The sequence below is a fragment of the Melozone crissalis genome, unplaced genomic scaffold (assembly GCF_028551555.1).
Source record: "Melozone crissalis strain CALT ecotype California unplaced genomic scaffold, PUWL_Pcris_2 ptg000016l_1, whole genome shotgun sequence".
Lineage (NCBI taxonomy): Eukaryota > Metazoa > Chordata > Aves > Passeriformes > Passerellidae > Melozone > Melozone crissalis.
Window position 1 is genome coordinate 48,566,876 of NW_026535794.1, and position 23,673 is coordinate 48,590,548.

General features: G+C 36.1%; 1 protein-coding gene across 1 annotated transcript; it reads left to right on the forward strand.

Moving 5' to 3' along the window:
* The first annotated feature begins 1,568 nt into the window (after positions 1-1,568).
* On the forward strand, positions 1,569-17,750 carry NME8 (NME/NM23 family member 8). The gene is made up of 15 exons (XM_054274172.1): positions 1,569-1,601; positions 1,694-1,751; positions 2,617-2,723; positions 3,803-3,874; positions 4,905-5,021; positions 5,924-5,987; positions 7,193-7,269; positions 8,525-8,617; positions 10,640-10,785; positions 12,106-12,281; positions 13,850-13,994; positions 14,808-14,912; positions 15,608-15,756; positions 16,797-16,941; positions 17,528-17,750. The coding sequence occupies exons 1-15, from the start codon at positions 1,569-1,571 to the stop codon at positions 17,748-17,750; spliced, it is 1,710 nt and encodes a 569-aa protein (XP_054130147.1).
* The last annotated feature ends 5,923 nt before the right edge of the window (positions 17,751-23,673 follow it).

Sequence of the window (23,673 nt, forward strand, 5' to 3'; positions counted from 1 at the left end):
ATATTTGAGTATTAATTTGAGAGTGTATTGGAGTGTGCACCCAGGTCTATTTTTATGTCTGACTAGTTGAAGGAAGCAGTTTTGGTTGCAAAGAGTGTAGTAAGAGATGCAGAGTTTGCACGTCCATGATGAAGTGTGGATAGAAAAATGTCTTTTGTCAAGGTTAGAGCAGCATGTTGCCCATGTCATAGACAAAGGAGAAAACATGCTTGTCTGTCCAGGTTTAATCAGTATAGTACTGACGGCATTACTGAGGGAATGTTATGTGAATGTCACGTGAAAATTTTAATTAAAAGGAGAGATGTCACATGTAGCCTTCACATGTCTGCCACATATGTCTACAAGGCCAGACTAATGTGCACATCTGCATATTCTCATACAGCAGCACATATCTGTGCTGCAGTGCTTTGCTTTGCCATCTGAGTGCATATGACTGCATATTTTTAGTTGGAGAGCACGTGTAGAATGATTGCGATGTATAGACCATTTTAATGTATACTGGTTAATGTTTTGCAGAACTGATCTTGCAAAGAATTGATTGTCATTGCTCAGTGAAGAAAGTAACAATGAAAGATAGATTATTTGGATGAAGATTTCCTACTAATGTGACATATTTCCATCTGCCACTTCCGTCTAGTGTCAATAGGCAGCATCATCTCCTTAGAGTCTTTAAAGGATAGGAATTAATGCCATGCTTTGTATCATTTAAAGGATTTGAAGAAAGCTTCCATTTAAAAATTTAATTCTTACTGACACTCTTATATGAAATGTGAAACAAGCACAAGAGCTCTCCTATTGTCTTCTGTGCTTTGCTGAGTATATCAGGATAGTTCAAATCCTGGACATATTTGCTGATTGACTTCTCAAGTAACAATGCCACGGGAGGTCACATTCATGGAGGCTCAATAATTTTCCCTCAGGTCAAGACCACCATCTTAACCAAGAACTCTAGAAACTCAAGCTGCCCATGCTGAAGTCAAACTCCACCCACATATGTATCAGAACTGTTGCTCTGTCCAGTTCACAGTTAATTGTCTATCATAAATATATTAAGGACATTATTAATAAATGACAGAATGATGAATGTATCAGGATTTAGTTATGGGGCACAAGTATGTCATTGCTTTTTATGTATCCCAGCAGACAGGAAGACTGATTTGATGTTATTAGAGTTGAAGCTCTTTAATCAATATTTTTTCTGAAATGGTCCAGTGTTACAGCAGCTGTCATCCCATCAAAGTGCCTGTCCTACTCTGAGCAGAGTGATTATAAGCTTGAAAGATTGTTGAGGTCAAAAGTTTTGCACACCCTAACAGATTAAGATACTAAATTTTCTTCTGTTTCTTGTGCCATGTGGGTTTTGCAAACAGTTGCATATTTCTCCACAGAATTCCAGAGTGGAGTATTAGCTACCATTATTGTAGGGCCTTCAGTTGAGTTAATTGCAAAGGGAATCAGAGGGCAGTGATACTTTGAGAACCATAAAAATCAGTTCTGTATGCCACATGGTCTTTTAAAAAACTTTAATATGCTTTGGATTTCAATATTTTTTGTATAATTACAGGGAAATGGCTGGCAAGAAGAAAGAAGTTCAGCTCCAGGTATAAATCCTAATTACTTGAACAACTTTAGAGGGAAATAGATTCTTTTTCTGCTTTTTTAGAATGTTAAAATGTTAATTATTTTGTTTCAGACCTTAATAACCGATGAAGATCAGTGGGATGAAATGCTGCAGATAAAGGGTATAGTAGGTACTAACAGCTGATATTTTCTTTTTAATCTTTCATGGACATATGTGCATGTTTTCATATTTATATATTAGCTTTAATAGATACTCTAGAAGCCTAGCACCATATCTTTTAAAGAAAGGCTATATTAATACATATTTATAAAAGTATATCATGGAGTCATTGAACCATACAATTCTTCCATTTGGAAAAGACTTTTAAGATCATATATTACAATTATGAGTATACAGTATCTTATATGATAAATTCTCATCAAAATATTTATTTAAGTCTTATTTTTATATACTGCTGTACACCAGTGTTTAGAAAATACCTTTCAATATGGTATTCTCCATGGTAGGGAGTTGGATGCTTCTGTGTGTAAAATCTTTCACAGACTAAATATTTATTGCAGCATTCTAGAGAGGGCATGTTCCATGACATGCATTATTCCTAGTTTTCAGTTCATTTAGTCCAATAACTGTCTCCTAGCTCTCCTAGGAACTGTTTTCAGAAAAAGGAAAAAATCTGCAACAGGATCATATCTGCAGAGATAGTAATAGGCAGGATAAAAATGAAAACCAACAGTGGGAAAGAAGAAGAGAACATAAAAGCAAAAGGAATATGAAAGAAAGGTTGCTATTTGGATTAATCATCTCAAAGAGTATTCTGAAGTAGGTTTCCAATGTCAAAAGTAATTGAAATTAAAGAGTATGTATCCAGTAATGTATCCACTGAATCCATTGATGAATTCATGATTCATTGTCTAGAAGAGGACTGAGAGATCCACACAAATGCCTTCCCAGTGCTGCTTCAGTGCAAACATAAATGTCTCATTTTATAAGTTCCTCAAATCATCTGTTTGTAATTCCAAACTATCACCTTTTAGTGATAGAAGTGTATCAAGCTTGGTGTGGTCCTTGCAAAGCTGTGCAGAATTTATTGAGAAAACTAAGGATCGACTTTAGTGAAGACAATGTGCTACATTTTGCCGCGGTAAGGACACAAATCCTGTGTGTGACCATATTCACATTTAGATTTAAATATATCTTCTGATCTGCATATGCAGAGCTTTCATCTTATTGTTCTTATACTGAGTTGCTGTAATTTTGGCCTGGTTGCTTTTCCTGCATATGTCCTCATAAAACTTTGTTTAGAAGTAGATTAGAAATGACAATAAATATGTAAGAAGCTATGATTAAAAAGAGCTGATATCCCACAACTTTTGTTTTCCTTGATGAGATTGAAGAAATATTCAAAAGCCAGACTGTACAACTTTTAGTTTCAGGTCTCTGCATTAGGAACCATTGCACTTGAATTCTTACATCCCTGAAAAACTACTGCATCTTTTTTTGCAAATGTTACCTTTAATTTCATTTTTAAGAAAATGAAAAGGGGGGAAATTTAAAAAAAATCACAAAACTCTAGTAGTAAAAATATTTGTTTACACTAGCAGTGTATATATATATACACATATATACACACACACACACACACACACATATATATATATATATATGTGTGTGTTTCATACCTCCTATTTAAAGTAGATAAATTTAATCCAAAGGCTCAGTTTATCCAAGATGTTGACCAAGTTCATCCTTTTTCATGTTAGTGAAAACTTAAAATTCCATGATGAAAGAACTTTTCAGAAAAAACCATGAATTTTTTATACATGAAAAAGGCAGGGAGTTATGTTTGAAGGCTATATCACGTGCTTTCCTACAGCTGACCGCATTCCACAAAAAAATTAATACACTGGATAAGCTCTTCCATCAAGACTACATGGGCTACTCCTTCATTTATATATGCTATTATAGCCTACATGAGAAAATAGTATCAAGAAAAGATATTTTTCCATTATTAATTGCTTTAATACAAAGGGAGGACAATCCCATATTACCAAAACAGTTCTTTCTTCATCACTACAAGGACTGTCAGTTGTATTTAGGACTGCAGTTTGCGTTTGCAACACCAAAGTATTTAAGAGTGAGGTCTTCCTGTGAGTAAAAAGGTTTTCTTTATATATGCATACTTACTTATGTAAGCAAATAATGTTTTTTGTCTGACTTCAGGCAGAGGCTGACAGCCTTGAAATTCTGAAACCATTTAGGAGGAGCTGTGAACCTCTGTTTCTTTTTAGTGTTGTAAGTACATCACATCAACTTCTTTTAATGTGCTGCCTACTTCTGCCTCAACTTTCCAATAGATTTTAAAATAGATGTGAAGCTGTACAAATCCTATCTTTACATTTTATATTATGTAGGATGGTACTGTCTGATGTTGTTTGCTTGAGCCATTTTCCATGGCTGAATCTGGTGATTCTCAAGCACATTTTTGTTGTAGCTGTTGCTCGTAAGGCCACAGAAGAATTGTGGTAGTCACTGTTTTGGTGGTTAGTGAGAAGTCCAGGTAAGTTTTCCAGGTTTGCCTTACATAAAGTGCCTGCCTGTGGTTACACTGAAATTATTTTATGCACTGTTTTCATCATGGAAAGAGAGTTTACATTTCCTGGCATTATAAGATTTTTAAGATAACAGATAAAATTGTGTTTTCATACTTGAGGAACTGTAGCAATTAATCATATATTTATTATCTCTCAGTGATGGGCACAGAAAGCTGGTTCTCTGAGGACTGCTCACTTAAGAAGAGATGGGGGTTGTTTTAACTTGAGGGTGCCAGGATTTGAATTTCCATAAGCGAGGACCAAAGATAATGACACTTTCAGGACTCTTTCAGGTTTGAATCTGAATGCAGCCTAGAAATGTTAGCAGTATTTTTGGTCACCATTAGCTTCACTACTGTGCACCTGAATGTGGTAGAGAATGCAGTGAAAAGTCACACACACACAACAAAAAAAAGATGGAAAACTCCATGTTACAGAAATTAAGAACAAATAAAATCCGTATTTGCATTTGTTTCCAACTGTATTATTAGTATTGAGCCTAGAAATAAACATGGAAAATTTGGTAAAGAAGGAAACAAGGAATTAAATGCACAAAAGTTTCATTCTGAAATAATAGAGGCAGCAGTAGTTTTGGTGTTCACTTCAGTGGTCATAAGAAATTATTCTGTAGCTGGAAAAAATTAGCAAGATATTGCAGGCTTCAAAATTTCAAGTAAATGTGTAAATTAAGTGATGAAAACTCATTGAGAGTGTTATTTTCTCTTCAACAGCATGGTAAAATTATTGCAATGGTGAAAGGTGTAAATGCTCCTCTCATAACTAAGGTAGTAACAGATTTAGTGGAAGAAGAGAGGCAAATTGCAGCTGGAGAGAAGGAACGTGCTGAGGTACTCACAAACCAGATACTTATGCATAAATGTATATTTTTATTGCGCTTACACTGTTTCTCTAAATGTCTACGATGGTGTCTAGATAATGTCTAATTTTTTGCATTTTGGTCCTAACAATAAAATTACATATATGATGTGCCTTTAAGAAATTAAGTAAAATTATCTGGGTCCTAACACACTTTTCAAGATCACCTAGCCCAACCCCTCTTGCCACAGTCAGTGGCACTTTTCACTAGATCAGTTTGCTCAAAGCCATGGGGGATTGCTCTGTACCTGATGAATCCAGTTTGCTACAAAAAACAAAGGCCAAGTGTATTCTATCACCTTTGACTCCTGACTTCCAGGTAACATGAGGACATAAGGACAGCTCAGTCTGAGCTCAATAGCCTGCACTGTGAAAGGTCCCACTGTTGGAATTCACAGTAGCAGCATCAATCCTCCCTTGTTGCTTGTTCTCCTCAGAACTCCCAAATTTCCATTATGGTACTTTATATAAACTTGACAAATTTACAGGTTAGCCTAGCAATGCAAGAAATTGAGAGATGGATGAAATGCCACTAGCCCATAAATGTTTTAGTAATCTTTTTTCTTTCTTGACTATTTTTTATATATAACTTAGGAACTGCATCATTTGAAACAAAGACATGGGAAATAATCATGTCTCATTGCCTGTTTTGTTTAAATGGAGATGAAAGAACTCCACTTAGAGTAAAAAGAGCATTTTAACAAATGGAAACTCAGTTAAGGAAAACCAGACTGACCAAAGGGCCTTCTAAGAATTGCTTGCTTTCCAGGGTAGCAAAATTAAAATTAATGTGTTTTAAAGATGTGACAGCTGTGTTTGCTGACCTTGCATTTGCACTGGTGATGCACTTTTACTCCATTTGCAATTACCTTAGGTAGAAGAACTCGTTTTTCATGATGAAGGCTCATCAGACGGGTCTGCTGAGGAGGTTGTGGAGGGTAAATATATTTGATGTATTTTAGAAATGTTAAAGGGAAGAAAGAGAACAAACATCTTTTGGTTAATAATTGTCTATGTCTAGCACTAATAGACCTTCTTTGGGTGAGTTAACAAAACGCTATCATTGAACTTTCTTCTGTAAGGAATTAATGTACTGGGCTGTCAGCATCAACATTTTCACCCCCACACTGGGAACCCTCAGACTTTAGAGAGAAGTAATGTGTGCCAGGGAATTTTCCTGTGTAAAGTTAAGGCCTGAAAGTCACTTCTACACAGTCCCTGTGTGAGCAGTGTACTTCTGTTGAGGTGGAATACCAAGATGGGGCCAACCTGAGAGGATTGTAAGAGTTAATCTGTGAAACAATGGCATGCCTTCTCTCAGATTACTTTTTCACCCGATTAGACTTAATAACAGATTTTTTAAAGTACATAAATCCATGGTAGTAGGATAAGCTTCCAAAAAGATTCAAAAATAAGCAACATCCTGTTTAAAAGTCCTGTCTGTGATTTATCTCAGCTTTTTCATTACCTGAGACCTACATCTTTTCTATTTTTATTGTTATCTGTGGTTACTGAATGTTCCTACTTCTTCACCTCTGCAGAGAATGCCATTCTACAACCCTGAGATGGAACAAAATCCTCCATCCTCTCCGTCTTCTTGATCTTGCTTTTTCTTTTCCCCATGAGAGGCATTAGATCACAGTCATGGCATCCCTTTTCCTTCCTCTTCATGTTTTGGTTTGGTTTTTTATTTAATTGTATGGTTCACCTGACAAATTCCTGACCTCAGCTTTAGCCTATATTTTTTCTCATAAACCCTGTGAGACCTAAAAGTACAGTATTATCATTTAGCAATTATCTACAGACTTCATACTAATCCCCAAAATCTAAACATGATAGAAAATCAGAAAACTGTGCTTTAGTTCATGTTGAGCTTCAGGTTAGGGGATCTCTCAGACACTGTAATACACTAACATTTGGCAGGAATATTTTCCTCAACACATGCAGTTGCTTAAGTGTTTGTACTATTGGTAACAAGTAGTAGTCTGATGTCTCCCTTATCACTATCTTAAATTATTCCACAGTTTTTGGGATCTGATTGAGTTACAGTCAGATGCCTAACTGTAACCTTCTGGTCCAGTAAAGATGATTCCCTTTATTTTGATGAATATATTACTTAGCACATCAATTTTTCCCTTTTCAGAAATATTCACTTATTCTGTTGGAATTATAAAACCTGATAATGTCTTAGCAGGACGTGTAGAAGAAATTAAAAGAAAGGTAGAGAGAATTTTAAAATATTCATTTATTCTATTTATTTAAGAGACATAATGGCAAAATGTAAGGTTAAGTAGATCCTAATTTATGCCCAGACTTTGGAACAGAATCTGATAAAGCTTCTCTGCTAAGGATGACAATAGCACAATAATTTTTACCTGAAATAATATGACATTCAAATCTATACTATTGCTTTAATATTCTATGCCAGCAGAGGTTAGACATTGGTTCATATTGCTTCTGTTATGAAAAAATAAAAAGCCTTATGACAATATATATCAAGACCAAATTCAAAGAATTTTAATAAGTATTATGACAGGGACAGTGACCTTTGCAGGAAAGGGAATCAGAGTGCTATATGGGTTGTTTCTGCAATTACTTAATTACTTTACTTTAGCTGAAAAGAAAGGAAGCTCAGTAAAGGGGAAAAAAATGAAAAAAATGAAAAAAAAAAAAAAGCAGTGCTTGAAAAGAGTTTAGCTGGAGCAGCTGCTACTTGGCTCATGAGGTGTGTTCTCTGACAGAGGATGCACAGCCAGCCTTGTCAGGGCAGGCTGAAACCACTCAGCAGCACCACAGGGGCTTTTACAGAGCAGAGTGCTGGTGCACAGGTTAATTTTGAATTTTGTTGTATCATCAGTACTGGGGCTGGATACTGCCTTGGCTGTAAAAATACCAGTATATGGTACAAACCTCACACCAATGGATCGGGAACTTTGATGCAAGTCACGTGTGCCTCTCTCACAAATGCTTGCATTTAGTGCAGTAACCTAGCTTAAAACAGAAAATCATAAAGTAGATTCAATTTTTTCCTCATTTGCTGTTTCTAAAGCCAAGTAGTTTAACCTAATACAACAACTGTTAACAAGTACACATTTGTGTGACTACCACGGTTAGAATATAATTTATAATTTCTTGCAACATAAGTTGCATGTTGACCACTCACAGTGATCCAAAGGAGTTTAATCAATGTGAAATAAAAGGGATTATTAACTTTTGAATGAATGTACTTCATACATTAAACTGCACTATATTTCTTCTCAAACATTAACTTAGGGGTATTGTAATCCTGAAGTGAAGTGCTTTGAAAGGCTGGAAGTTCAGTTTAGACAAAGATAGAGATTATATTTTGAATATTTCAGAGAATTTAAAATTTAAGTTAGCTTCCAAAACCAATTAATTTTTAGATTTACAATAACATATGATTTTGTATGTATCTATTTTCAAATGCCCCTGAGTAATAAGTGAATAATTGCAGATTATAGAAGCAGGATTTGGCATTGAAGCAGATGAGGAGAGAATGCTTACTGAAGAGCAAATCAAAGTATTTTACTCCCGGAAAAAAGATGAGGTAAAACCAAACTAAAAACATAAATGAAAGGCTCAGGTAAAACATATAATTGTTACTAGATGTGCTTGCAAATCTCTGTATGGTAAATTTTAGGTATATTGAAGAACAGAATTAATGTAGATTTAGTACATTAAAAAAAATATATTCCTTCTCCCTTTTTTCACTGACTCATATAAATATCACTATGTAACAATCTAATATTCCAACCAAATTAAAATTACCTCCAATTAAATACTAAAAGATTTATTTCTTCTTTTTGTTATCTAAATGTGCATGATCCTTAGACATGGGGCTAAATTTATAACACTATTTATCAAAATAAAATTATACTGATTTTAAAATGTGTTATGACAGGTCTAGTGACCTTTGTAGGAAAGAAAATTAGAGTGCTGTATAGATTATTTCTGCAACTACTCAACCTTGGCTATTAGGTGCTGAAATATGGCACAAACCCAAAATCCAATGTCATCTATATGAGAGTGTATATCTATTTGACATATATTATTCCAGCCAGAAAATAAATTATATTACATATTGTACTTTTTTTCTTTCTAGATTTTATCATGGGGTTGTTCTGGGAATAAATACGTGCACAGGCAGAGAGGGAAAGCATCTCAGCCAAAATCTATTCTTTTTTTGTGTCTTGTCCTATATTAGGGGACAAAAAATAGCTAAAGACAGATATAAAGTTCAAGAAAATAATTAAATTATGCTGTCCCCCATTAAATTGCAGTGGTCTAGCAAACTGGCACCTGGATATGGTCATATTTTCCAGCAGAGTGATAACTAAAATTAACTGTTCAGAAGGATCTGAGGCAAAAAATTAAGTTCCTTAGCAAATATTTTTACCTTCTGCTATATGTGTAAGAGAGACAGAGGCTGGAATTATATTCAAACAAACAGTTTGTTTGATTTGTTTGATTTTATTAGAGGGAGCAATGGAAAGGTTCACCCAATCTGAAGGAGAAGGTGGGAAGGTGTTCCTGTGGCATTCCAAATGAATAATAGCGAGATGAGATGGCTCCTGCTGAAGTCAGAGAGAAAAAAGAAAACTGACAGTAATCACAGATGGCTGCACTATGGTTTAAAAAGGAAGTAACAGGGAGATCTTTTAAGAAACCATGAAGAGCTTGGTTTTAGCAAAGCTGGGATTGTAGGTTAGACAGAGACAATTTTGAAACAGATGTAAAAGTAATTCATTTTCATGGGAATAGCAGCCAAATTTGAGACTAGTTTGTTCATCTTGGGAAATGGGTTAAGAATATGCATAGATGTGAAGATAATTGAAAGAGAAAAGCAAAGAATTGAAAGCATAGATATGAATACTTCATCCTTGTATTACTAAAGGAAAAAGCTACCATATGCAATGACATGATGCTGGCTGATAAGGATTTAGTCAAATATTTCAAATGAGAATAGATATCCCCAATAAAAAGGTGACATACAAAAATGAAATGAAATTAACAATTCACACCATAAGTTTCAAAACTTATTTTTCTGATGGATATGTACTTTTATAAGATTGTAAGTTGAAACTGAAGAAGTGAAAAGCACATAGCAAAGGAAATGGAGAGCCTACAAATGTCTTGCAAACAGTTCAGTGTTCTATATTTATAGCCAGCTACATGACTTTTAGTTTCAAAAATTATTCATGGAACTGTATTGCAGTTTCTTATGTCACACTACATGCTGTATTACAAGCATAACAAGTGATCACATTGAATTTCTAGATAGTTTTCTTCATTCTTGTCATTTGCATTTTAACCTGGAAGAACATCTAGTACTTCTTTAAAGCAGTTATATGACTTTCTTTATCTCAATTTACTTTCTTTTTGGACATTTGATAATGCTGTCTCAAATGATTGATAAAAAATATCTTCCCAAACAATATATCAGAGTTCTGAGGAATGTATGTGAATGCCAGTTTCAGGAACAAGAATGTACGAGTTACTTTAAAAGCATAATTGTCTCATTTCCAATGGCAAACTCAGAGTTCATAGGGGGGGAAATTTTGTTTTTTAGCCTGACTTTAACGCATTCGTTCAATTCATGACGAGTAGACCATGCCATGTTTTGATAATCACTAAAAAAGAAGCGACTGGTGCTATTCCTCATTGGATAGAACTACGCAAAAAAAGTGAGGCTGTTGAGCTTGAGGAGCCAATCAAGTAAGTACCAGTGAAAATGTGTATCCATGATTCAGTCAGGGCTCAGAGCACACCATAAACCAAGGCACGTTCCTACAGATGTGCCCACATGTGCAGGTCCAGGGACCAGGCAGAGTTCTTTGCCTAGTCCTTCACAGGAGCACCACTAGAGATGCAGCCCCAGTTCTCAGGGCTGAATTCCCTTTTCTGAATGGGAATTCAGAAATTCCTTGCTTCCTAGTTAAGGATGACAAGGCAAGGTCATTGACTTCTTTGAGCTCACCCTCAGTGGGTTCTCAGAACAATGGGGACAATGACACTCAGAGCAATGGGAACCCTTCAAAGCTGATGTAGTCCTTGCACTTCTAGTTCACCCATGCCACGGGACTGCCTGCACTGCCTGCACTGAAGGTTGCACTCTTTCTCATGTTTGCCCCTATGTTCCTTGGGAAGCTGTAGATATGGCCAGGACAGACCTGACACATGCTCTTCTCCCTGGGAGCACTGTAAAAGTCAGCAGAGAAGGGGAAGCATACTGGGTTGGTGTCCCCACCCTGGTCCAAGATACAAATAATATTGTAGGGATTAGCTGTTCACAACCATGATATCTTGAAATGTGTGTTTTTCTTCGATGCCAAGGCTTGAGGAGAATTTAAAGGATGATAGTTGTATACACAGCCTCAGACAACAGAGTATTCGCAAAAATTCAAATATCAGATCAAGTTTTTTATTTAGACAAGACATTTACTTAATGCAACATGAGCTTAAATACTTTGTCCAAAACTTAATTTGTTATTTGTAATTAACATTTTTGTCAATGCCTGCTGCACCCCTTTCTGCATTAATAAGGTACAGTTGGGGAATACTGCATTTTCTACAAGTGGCCAAGAGGGACTTTATTTACACAGCTAAACAAACAGGCAAGAAAAAATGAGAAGTGTCTCTGTTATCAACAACTCTGTAGTGCTATCATTTTTATGATCATGCTGTACATAAATTAAGCACAAGACTTCTATTGATCATTTGTTATACACTGTGCACTTGTCAACAGTGATTCTATCTCATGAAACAGAGAAACTGTTTTGGATAAGCCAGAGGGGAATTTTTAAAGCGACCTGGCTGAGGTTTCTCCTTCAGAGCACATGATCATGCACTTTTTGAGAAGATTAATAATTCCCTTCTCAGAAATGTTACTTTACTCATGAATCTGAATTTAATAAAAACTTAGTTTTACATGCTATTCTTATGTTTCACTAAATTCTAAGAAAGTGTGTCTTCGAAAATTCAGCTTGTTAACACAAAGCAGTGACTTAAACACTGTATTACTTCATGTTTCATCAGGTTGACACCACTCAAGGAAACCGAAAGTCTGGTAAATTTATGTGATGTGCAAGACAGTATTGAAGATGCCAGCAGACAGCTTGCCTTCTTTTTCCCAAATTTTCATATTGAGGAGGGAGGACACGCTGAAAGGACTTTGGCCATAATTAGACCTAAGCTCTTGAAGGAAAGGCGAGGTAAGTGTTAATAACTGTATTTTCTATCAAGGGTATATAAAACACTCATATTTTGAATTTTGAATTATAAATTCTAACTCAATCAATGATTTTTTTGTTGTTGTTGTTATACTGTCTCTCCAGCATAAGGCCAAGAGTAATCTTTGGAATGAAGTTATGAGGTTAATTGTTTTAGAAGCCCCCTCAAGCCAGGTCTCATAAGCTCTTGGGGGTCTATAACACACCCAAGATAGCTCAGCTACCTTTGGAGGCATAAAAAAAATTAAAAAAATCAGCAGGATGGCTTCTGTTGCAGTGTTGGAAACAAAAAGGTTTAATAAAAGGCAAAATAACAAACAGAGAAAAACCAAGCCAGGTGTCAGAGGTTCTTGCTCCTAGTAAAGCACCTCACAAAAGTGATTAGTTTCTTTGTTCCCTTCTTTTTCTACTAAATTGCCCAAGCAGGACATTTTGGCTCCTGTCCAATTGGCTATCCTTAAGTTTGAGGTGAAGTCCCCCCGGCCTATGAGGTGGCTTTTTCACCTAATCGAGGAGAGAAATTTCTGGGCCTCTTTCCTTTTTGAGGGGACAAAGGATAGTTTTGTCACTCCCTCAACAGGGGGCACACTCCTACAGTTAATGTTTTTCATATCTTGAGAATGCAAATGTCAATGATATTTCGTTCCTTTGATTGATTTTTCAAGAAATTCTGCAGATGAAATATTTCTAGAAGACCTGTCTGAGAAGCTTGTATTTTCAAATGTAGTATAAGGAACTGGATTTCTCACCATAATAAAGTAGCTGATATTCTTGAATAGCAGACTCAGGATAGATGAATGGCAAGGGGAAAAATATCCAACCAAAGATGTTCTATGCTGCATGAGGCAGTGCTGCTCCAAGGCAGTTCTAAACAGACAGCGTTTCTACAGATTAAATTTAAAAATCTACCCCATTACATGAAGCTTCATCCAAACAAGTTTACTTTTCTCCTCAGTCATATATTTACATTTCTTCCTAGATTTCAGACAGTATTTTTATTTCTAACTTGAGAATCCCTGTAGTTGAGCAATCTTATGTGCAGAGAGCTGAAAGACTACAATCTCGATCTTTCCTTGTGAATTTATGTTACTTATGGTTGTCTAGTATGTTGCTTAGAGCAGCAGTTCTGCAGTTCATGTTCAAGTAATTACAAATTAATTTTGTAGGTAATTTTGGCATGTGCCAAATACTGCTAACTTACCCATGTGGTCTTGCAAGACTTAGTTAAATAAACATTTCACCTATTCAAATTCCTTAGACCTTCTTTTGCTGGTAGTAACATGTATCATATTTCTCAGTCAGGATTTCCTACTGAGATTTTTTTAAGCATAAGAAAGTCTAAATATGAAGAGGATCAGTTTTCTGAGTGTCCAGGCAACTAGTGATGCCTCCTAGCAGTTGCTTTAAATTAGTTTCCTGTTCTTGAGTTAGGAAACAAATTCACCCATAAAAAATTTAACATTACCATTGAAAAGTCTGTGTCATTTCTCTACAAGTGTTCAAATGAATGAATGGAGGGCAATTTAGCATTATCTAAATATATTTAACAGATTCCATCATTCAAAGGATACAGGACGATGGTTTCCAAATAGCAATGCAGAAAGAAGTAATTCTAACTGAGGAGCAAGTACGTACATTTTACCAAGAGCATGTAGATCAAGACTACTTCCCAGTCTTTCTAGAGCATATGACCAGGTAAGATTGAAATTTTCACATTAAATAATTGTGGAATCAGAGACTCACAGAATGGTTTGGGCGGGAAGGGATAATCACTGCCCATCTAGTTCCAACCCCCTGCCACAGGCAGGGACACCTTTCACCTGAATAAGTTGCTCAGACTTCCATCCAACCTGGCGTTGAACACTTCCTGGATAATACATGGCTCCAAGATTCACATGTGTCTAAAAGTTCAGTAAAACACAAAACAGGAACAGATAACTGCAGGTAATGGAATAATTTCCAAGTACAACAAATTAAAAAATCAAGCCTTTAAAAGTTACTAGCTACCCCATATTGCTGTATGTATGATGTCTCAGTGGCCAAGGCCACCTGATTTGGGTGAAAACAGCTTAGGTCTGCTCTGAAAAGGCTGCACTAAGGTTGTCTGTAAGACGGCTCTGAAATCTTCAACCAGGCCAGGTGCTGGATAACTTGGGGAAGAGAAATAAATCATGTTTGGATATTCCCTTCATGGCTGGGGCATGATTAGTCTTTGTCTGTCTTGCCATTGTGTGACAAAACACAGTAACTTTGCAATTTAAATTCATATTTATGCCCCATAAGCTTTTATCAGCCTGTACCTATTTAAATGATCAGATCAGTTTTAAAGTCCCCCAATACTGGAGCTCATTTTCCTAATCTGGGCTATATATAATCAAATTACTTTTTTAAAGTTCCAAGAGTTTGGGGTTTTGTTTGGTTTTTTTTGTTATTGTTGGGTTTTTTGTTTGTTTGCTTGTTTTTTGTTTTGTTTTGTTTTGTCTTAATGCTACTTTTCCCCTTGTACAGTGGTCCAACTCTTATATTGGCTCTAACACGAGAAAATGCTGTAGCACACTGGAGAAGTTTACTAGGCCCAAAGATCCTTGAAGAGGCTAAGGAAAATCCAGAGAGGTAATAGTCACAGAAGTAAAGCATCATTCACAGCTTTCAACTTCCCCTCACATTTCTCATCTCACTCCACATTCCAACTAGTGTAACTGTAGTGCCACCATCTGGAAACACACATGCATTTCTGCAGTTTTTTAAGCTTTTCTTGAAGGTAGTAGTGTATTACACATAGGAACATCAGCATTTTTTGAGATATAATGGCTGCTAAATAGAATTGACATCTGAATTTTAAAAAGTGCAATGAACTGAAAGGGGAACTCTTGAGGCAGAGAAAAAATGCTGGTAATACACATTCTTAATGGGGGGGAGGAGGTCTTAAAATACCACCATTATTTTTTTCTTGAAATACCACTAAGATTTTCTTGTAGCTTATTGAAAACTTTGCATCAGTAGAATATTTTGTTTGTGACTAAGTTTCTCCTACACAGTTTATAAACAGACACCTTAGTTCTGCCTGCTTATCACATTGCTTTAGAAAACTGCAATGGTATCACCTTACCTGCTGCTGACAGAAGTGCCATCTCATTAAGAAATAAGTGGTATTTCTTGGAAATACAACAACACCGGTATTGGGAGGGAGGGTGCTTATATTTCCGATTTCCAAATCAACAGTAATTTATATTCCCTGGGTTGATGCTAATTATAGTTCAGAGCTCAAAATGACTATTAAGTAACTTCCCTCCTTCAATGACTCTTAGTCTGCGTGCAGAGTTTGCGTTTGAACATCTACCTATCAACCAGCTGCACGGCAGCTCTACACCCAGTGATGCTCAGAAGGAGCTACAGTTCTTCTTCCCTGAGGAACACACCTTTGCAGTAATCAAACCTGATGCAGCTACTCCTAAAGGTAGGGCATTTAGAAAGTATAGGCTGTATCTAGTGATGCAATCATTTCTGCAAAGGATTAGCAATGCACACTACAGTAAATCACATCAAATGCATTCTTTGATTCTCTGAAGTACATTTTCTGTGCAGAGAAATCCTTTTACATGGCTTGCATAATTCAGATACAGATCTCAAATGTGACATTTCTTTTGCTTAAGCTGCCTACGGGTCTTTCTTCACTAGAATAGTGATGAATTGAAGAAAAAGAGTTCCTAGCTAAGTTAAACTGTTTAAGGGCCAGGCTTACTTACTTCTGAAAACTACCTTCCCAGCATCTTTATTAGACAAAGAGAGGGACTCTTGCCAAACCTGTATTACTTATTTCAGGCAGGTATCTCTACTGACTCAAAAGGGGTCATTGCTCAGTTAGATGCGTTCCCATCCTTGATTTAACTTCCCATCCGTGATTTAACTTACTGTTAGTCTAAGGGAATAAGGAGAAAAAATCAAAATTAAAAGAGCACTATGGACAATTCAGAATCTTGCCCTAAGGATATTTGCTGCCACTTTTTAAAAATCCTCTACCTAAACCCCCTCCTTAGCATTATTCTATTCTGTCCTAACAAATTTTGGTAGTCTTTCTAATGGTAATTCATCATTGGCTTTTGTGAGTTTATCTTCCCCTCTTGTGAAAATCCAGATTGATTTAGGCCAGCCAGCTGATGTTTGATACAGCTTTACAACTACAGTCCACACTCTTCAATGTGAGAAGTAACAGTGAATGCTATTGTCATAGTTTATTAAAATCTGGGTTTGATACATGCATCAAGATGGATAATGCAGTGACAATGGTTTCTGCCTATTTTAGAGGACTGTTAAAGTGTTTCTTATGTTGTCCATATTTGGTTTGATATTGTAAGAATTCTAATAGCTATTGGTGATTTTTTTTAGAAGAAGGCATCCAGTACTTTCTGAAACTTTTGAAGTGTTGGTGTTTGGGGTTTGCGTTTTTTGCATCTAAACCATTTCAAATCAAAAATTACTTGTTTGTCACTCTCCTAGATGAAATTCTGAAAAAAGTTAAAGAGGCTGGATTTAACATTGCGAAGATAAAAGAACAAGCTTTAACTCGGGAAATGGCTTTACACTTTTACAAGGACCACGAAGGAAAACCCTTTTTTGATGACCTGGTGAATTTTATGACACAGTAAGTGTTTTGGTTTACAGTACTGAGGTATGTAAGTAGACATCACTCTTGCTACAGTGCCAACAAAACATGCTACACCATAATTGGTGCAAGGATTTTACAACCTGTCACTCTTTCTGGCAAGTTGAGTGGCTTCTAGCAAATAATACTCTTCCTTTAAAAAGGAGATTTAAAATTCTTTTCAAACTTATGGATAGTTTTATTTTGGATTTTATTTTCCCTGAAAGGGAACTCCTTTCCAATGGGATCCTTTTTCTCCTCATGCAGGGCAAATATTTTCCTCATAATTATAGCTGATAAAAACAGTATGTATTGTCTTGCTTCAGAAATTATTGGATGAGAATGCCTTTTGGACAAGAAGTCCAAATCCAAATATCAGATCATCACAATCTCTTTGGCTTTCAGCTATGGGATTTTTCCTTAAACAAAACATGCAGAAACAAATTTTAATATTTTAACAGTTTAATAAAATTAAGATAGTTCAATGCTTATTGTAACCCTTCATGGTACCTCTGATATTAAAGCTAAGTCTGCATCTCAGAAACCTCAGAATAGTTTAAGAGATTTTTTTATATTGATTTTACAGGGGTCCATCAGTGATAATGGTCTTAACAAAGGAAAATGCTGTGGAAGAATGGAAGAAACTCATGGGTCCAACTGATCCAGAAGAGGCAAAGAAGACCTGTCCTGAATCAATTAGGGCTCAGTTTGCAAACGAAATTTTGGCTAATTCTGTTTACGGTTCATCTGATATAGAACAGGCAGAAAGAAGCATTCAGTTTGTATTTGGAGAGCTGGATGCAGACTAAACAATTAAGAGACGGTCTCTGAAAATTTATATGCATGCAATTAAATGGATTTGTCCACCCAGCCACTACATTTAAGACTACATAAACACACTTATTTTTCTTCAGAGTCCATCCAATTTTAGTTGAGAAAGTATTGTTATCACCTCTTCCATATTGCAAAACATAGCAAGGTAACAAGTAACACCTGCTAGGAGTTTGGCACTAGTAATAGTTTCTTTTGTTCGTAGATGCTTTTTCTGTTATCCTTTTAACAGATTTATGTGTTTCCATTAGTTCCAGGATTCTAAAGTGATTTGTGTACAGCTATCTTAAAAAGAGCAAGGGCAAGGGTCAAGGAAGGTGGCTAAAACACCATTAAGGCACTCCAGTGGTGATGTGGATTGAGTTCTGCAGTTCCAAATGTGAGCCAAACGGGGCTCCTGGACCCACTGGCCTACTGTGTGTGTGTGTGCATCCCTGGTGAGACTGCTCTGGGCTGTTAAGGTCTATTGATTCCCTCAGGACCCTGAAAAACATTTGCATTGTTTGTTTATTCATCCTTTTCCTAAATATCTTCTAAGGATTACTGTCACAGGTAGGATAATAAACTAAAAGGTTCTTTCCAGTCCATTTACTTAATTCAAATATATTAGAGGAACTAAAATATAAAGCCAGCTCTTACATAACAGCTATTCTTGACACATACCTCCTTGCCAAACTAGCAAGTTCATATCCTGTCCAGTCCAACTTGGCTGGCCTTCATGAAGAACACAAATATTATTCTGCAGCTGATGTATTCTCACATTTGTTGTCTAAGTCTGTTGAAGGTGGAGGTTCTAAAGAATGGCATTCACTTAAAGCAATTTACTTGCATCGTTGATTTTAAGTGTGAAGTCTAGAAAAAAATAACTCCTTCTCATACTTTCTTTATTGTTCCTATTGTATTTAATACAACTAGCTGCTATAAAGACCTTCCTGACAAATATTTCTGTTGTGATGAGGCATTTGTTATTATAGACATTCCTCCACCAGAAGTTGGACTGAGCACTCTCCTGGTGGCCCATTTTCACTTACAGCTGCTTTACTGCCACAAATTCAGCTTGAGGCTCGCTAGCCTGTAGGAGCTTGTAATTAGTGCAGAATTTATACGTCGCCTCACAGAGGTGAGTTCTGAGAAACATCCTTCAGGATTGCTGTATGATCTTTGGCTTCTTTTTTACTTCAAAAACTCATTAAAACTGTTCTTCCTGGCATTATTTAAGCACTCTGGGTCTTTTGGGTCCTGGCATGCTGCACTTTAAATCAAGAAGCCGCCTCAGAAAAGAGCAGATTGCTTGAGTAGTGCAATTTCACATACATCAATTCAGCTCATTTCCTCAGATCTTTGCTGGAGTTAATGGCTTCTCAACCAGTGGGACAAATACAAAGCTGAAAGTTTATGTGGGTTTATTTTTTGACAGGAGCAGAAATGATGAAAACAGCAAAGTGCTTTAGTATCTTAATAAGAGTCCCTTACATGTCTGGTGGCAGTTCACAATCAAAGATCTTGATAAATATCACACAGGTGTGGTGAATACTGTAAATCACTTATTGCTCTGGTATGAGGAATTTCAGTTTGCTGTGGGAGTAGCTCTGCTTCTGCCAGTTTAAGTATGGTGACAATTTGTTTACCAAGTTATTGCTCTTGCTTAACCATTATCCTCTATATTGCATCACATCACTCTTATACAATGTAACATTTTTGTCAGTTTGGTTTAACTATTGGATGTTGAAGGATTTTATCTATTTGGGGTTCCAAATTCATGTGTGTCAATTACAATCCCTGTTTTGTGCTTGATTAAAGTGATCCAGTAGATTCCATTGAAAAGTTATGCATAGATCTGTGACAGTTTTTTCATGTTGCCCAAGTATCCAGACCTGAACTGTAATGTGGGAACATTTCATTTATTAATGCTCATCTTCTTCTCCTAAATATGTTCTTGATCTTAAAGTCTTCTAGCAGATTTGGAAAGGAGAAATTTAACAGATGCATCTTAAAATATCAAATATAACTGTTTCATTCAGATGATTAAGAGATTCAGATTTGCAAAGCTTTTATATCTTTGAGAACAGAAGATTGTAGATTTTATGCAATTATCAAAATATGCATTCAAAAGAATGGCAATCAAAATACTGTCAGTATTTTAAGAGATTGCTTTGTCTCTTTAAAAATTTAACTCACCCTGTAGGTATTGCCTACATTATTTAAACTGCCATCGCTCTACTTTGAAAATTATATTACTGTGATGGATGCAATTTTCAAGAATTTGCACATTTCTGGTGGGATCAGCAATTATTTGATTTATATAGTCAGGAGGACTCTGTTCCAACATAAACTCCATGAAGTCTCACAGATTAAAATCTTCCTGCAATTAAATTTACACAAAACTGCTGCATATAAAACTTACAGAAAGTCTGACTGTGTCTGTTTAGCTCATATCTAAATGCCAGTTCAAAAGATAATGTGGCCTTTACAACTGTTTATTTAGAAAACATCTTGTCATTCATCATAGAATTAGGTGGTGCAAAGATTTGATTATAATTCTTCCAAGACTAACAAAAGATAACATAATTATTCTTCTGATTTTCATCCCAGCAGGAGAGAAATGGAACCACAGGGCATGTTTATTTGTACCACAAACCACATATTTCCTTGTTTAGGAACTTTAATGAAATCATAACCTGACACTAAAGACTATATTAAAGATCTGTTTCAGTTTAGAATGATAAACAAGAGGGTTATAAATCTTAAAATACTGTTTTAGAAGAATAAGTATGTCTGATTGTACTGAGATTTTGTACTGAATTACTACATAAAAAAATAAGACAAGTGGAGAAAAAGCTTTTTTTCCCTGCCAAGAAGATGGAGTCAATCAGCTTGTGGCTCTGTACCACTTCTTTCCCTTTGCTCTGACTGCTGAATGAACTACACTGGCAAGTCAGACATTTCAAATATCTGTTCAGTTTATCCACAGCTCTTTGTGAGCAAATTATCAGCTCTCTGGTTACCTTGCTCAGAGAATACATTCGGAAGTTTTCAGAGTATGTACAAATTATAAAGTTTTCATCACACTGTAACCACAAGTAATCAAAATACTTAGGGTGTTCTGTTTGGGGCATTTCTTGGTTACTCTGATACAACCATTAACCTTCTATCTGGGTGTAGACTGCCTGATATATTTAAGGTGCTTTTGGGGCTTGATCTTAATATCCCCATCTAGAGAAAAGGAGTGTTGCCCTCCCTTGTTTTATGCTCATTTCCATAGTGGTTTATCCACCAGCTTTTTGGCAGCAGCAGGAACCAATCTAATATTAATAGATTACCTGGAAGTCCTCAAATTGACTGCACATCAAAAAGCAAGTTTGAAATGGTGTTTACATTCCAGTAAGGCTGTTGTTTCATTTCAGAGATGTTACATGAAATATAGTGTTAGAAGCTGAAATTCACTGCAATTTTTCCAGAAAGCCTTGGCTAGCTCTAATCAGAAGTAATGCGCTCCTATAGAAATTAATTACTTGCAAATCATTGGGGAGTGGGGGTATTTATAAATGAAAACATAATTTTGAATGTTTGTTGACCCATATTGATAGATTATATTTATTTACAAAATTAATTGCCGCTGATGTAGCTTACCATAAAAAATCTGGTTGAGGAAATGTTTTCACATGTGCATTTACATTCAACTGCTAAGCACAACCAAAAAGCCTGTGTCGGTTGTGCATAATTGGAGTAAATATTTTTTCAGGTTTCATTCATTTGGAATCTAGGTTACAATTCTGGATAAAAGAATTTAAGAGCTGTTTGAGTATTTTGGACAGGAAAATCTTCTTTTTATTTGCTTAGGAAGTATTTCTCAGTCATATGCACTGACTGGACGAAAGTTGCAACACTGAATTGAAGTGACCGGGTCAGTCAGGTCTTGTTGGAGGGAGGTTTATAGGTTTTTTAAAAATGTGTTTCATAAAAGAGTCTTGATTTGCATTTACAGTGAGCTTCTAAAATGGTGCCAATCATTCACAATTAGAGTAAATATTTTTTCAGGTTTCATTCTTTTGGAACTGAGGTTAGAACATTCAGTGAAAATACTGAATGGCACTTCTAACTAAACTGGGCACATGTGTGTGGGAGGTAGTAAGAAACTCACTAGAAGCATATGTTTGGTGTTCCAGGCAATTTTTATTTCATATTTAAAAAATGCCAAGCCCCTCACTGAGAAAAAATCCATTTAACACTTCAAGAATTTGGCCTCTTAATTTTTTTCATCTTTAAATAGTTAGAATTACATTAATCCATCAGCAAACTATTTGCCTCCCTTTGCTGAATGGAGGTTTCATGACTCCAGTGCTGGAGTGCACCAGCACAGCAATGGCTACACCTGGCCATGGATGTGCAGGAGAGGAGGTGAGTCTGACCTTTAGCCACACACCAGAAGGAGCAGAAGTGGGGACTGCAGCCTCTGAGGAAGAATTTGCCAGTTCAAACAGCCCTCACTGCTCCTACACCTATAGGGAAGGGAAGGGAAGGGAAGGGAAGGGAAGGGAAGGGAAGGGAAGGGAAGGGAAGGGAAGGGAAGGGAAGGGAAGCAAGAGGGTGCGGATGTTCTGGGTCTGGATTCAGCTGGCAATTGATAACTTCACAGGGAGTTAATAATCAGGGGATTTTCAAAATTGAATTATTTGCATTAATGCTAAATTGAGTTGACCCATAGCTTCTTAAAATGGTTTTGGAAAAACACACTACCTTATCCCTTGTATGTCTGTTCTTTGTATTATGATATCCCATGCTTTTTGTTGTATTGCCTTTCATTCTTCCCTATTTTTACCATATTAGATTGAAAGTTAGTCAGCATAAAGTATACACAAAAATGTTAAGGAGTTTGGAGACACCTGGCTTGGTGCATCCATGTCTATTCCAGCATAGTGGAATGGTGAATCTAATGACAGCAACTTGGAGAAGGAATGGTGACAATTCTCTGCAGAAAATAATTTGTACATTTTTTTCCTCTTGACAAAATGAAAAAATAAGTTTGATTCTAACACTTGTAAAATAATATGTGATGTTGCTGTGGAGTCTAGGTAGCTGTTCCAAAAATTTCATTTAACAAACACCACATTTGACTATGTTCACAATAAAATTTCTTGAACTGATATATCATGACTTCAGTATTTGTTATTTCAACATCACATTGATGTGACTGTCGCTCATTCTTTAATGGCTAACCATATATACATTTATTGGGGTACTTGAAATTGGGATCAATAGGTAATCGAAACTTAATAACTCCTGCTACACAGTACATAAAACTATTTTAGAAGTTTTCCAGCCTTTTAGATCATGCTTACTTAAGTTAGTATTTTCAAACCTGAGTTAGTCACCTGCAAGTGAAATTCTGTCTCCTTTGATTTCCATTTCAGTTTTTCCATTTCACTGAACATGATTAAGGTTCCACCTATAGGCTGTATTTAAGCACCTACGTTTGTAGTCTGTTTTTATAGACATGTCAAACACATAATTCCTACTAAAGTCACCATACCCTATATATGCTCAGCATTCCTGGCACCTGGGATAAATTTTAGATCTAATTCTGCAGGTGTTCCATGTCAACAAAGTACTGCACCTGCCCAGAATTACCAGTATGCTACACTCAAAGCTCAACAATGACCATTTCTGTCGGTTTCCCCCCTCAAATTATTCTATATGCTATTATTCTATTTCTTGTAACACCTGTGTCTGTCTGTCTAAAACATCGTAACTTGGCATCTATGTCCCAAATTTGCGTTAGCAAATTACCAAGTATGATTCTAGTACCAGAATCACTCCAGCATGTTTTGCTGTGAATTTCACACATGCAAATTGCATTGGAATTTTTGTCATGGCAAAGATCAACATACTGGTATGACCAAT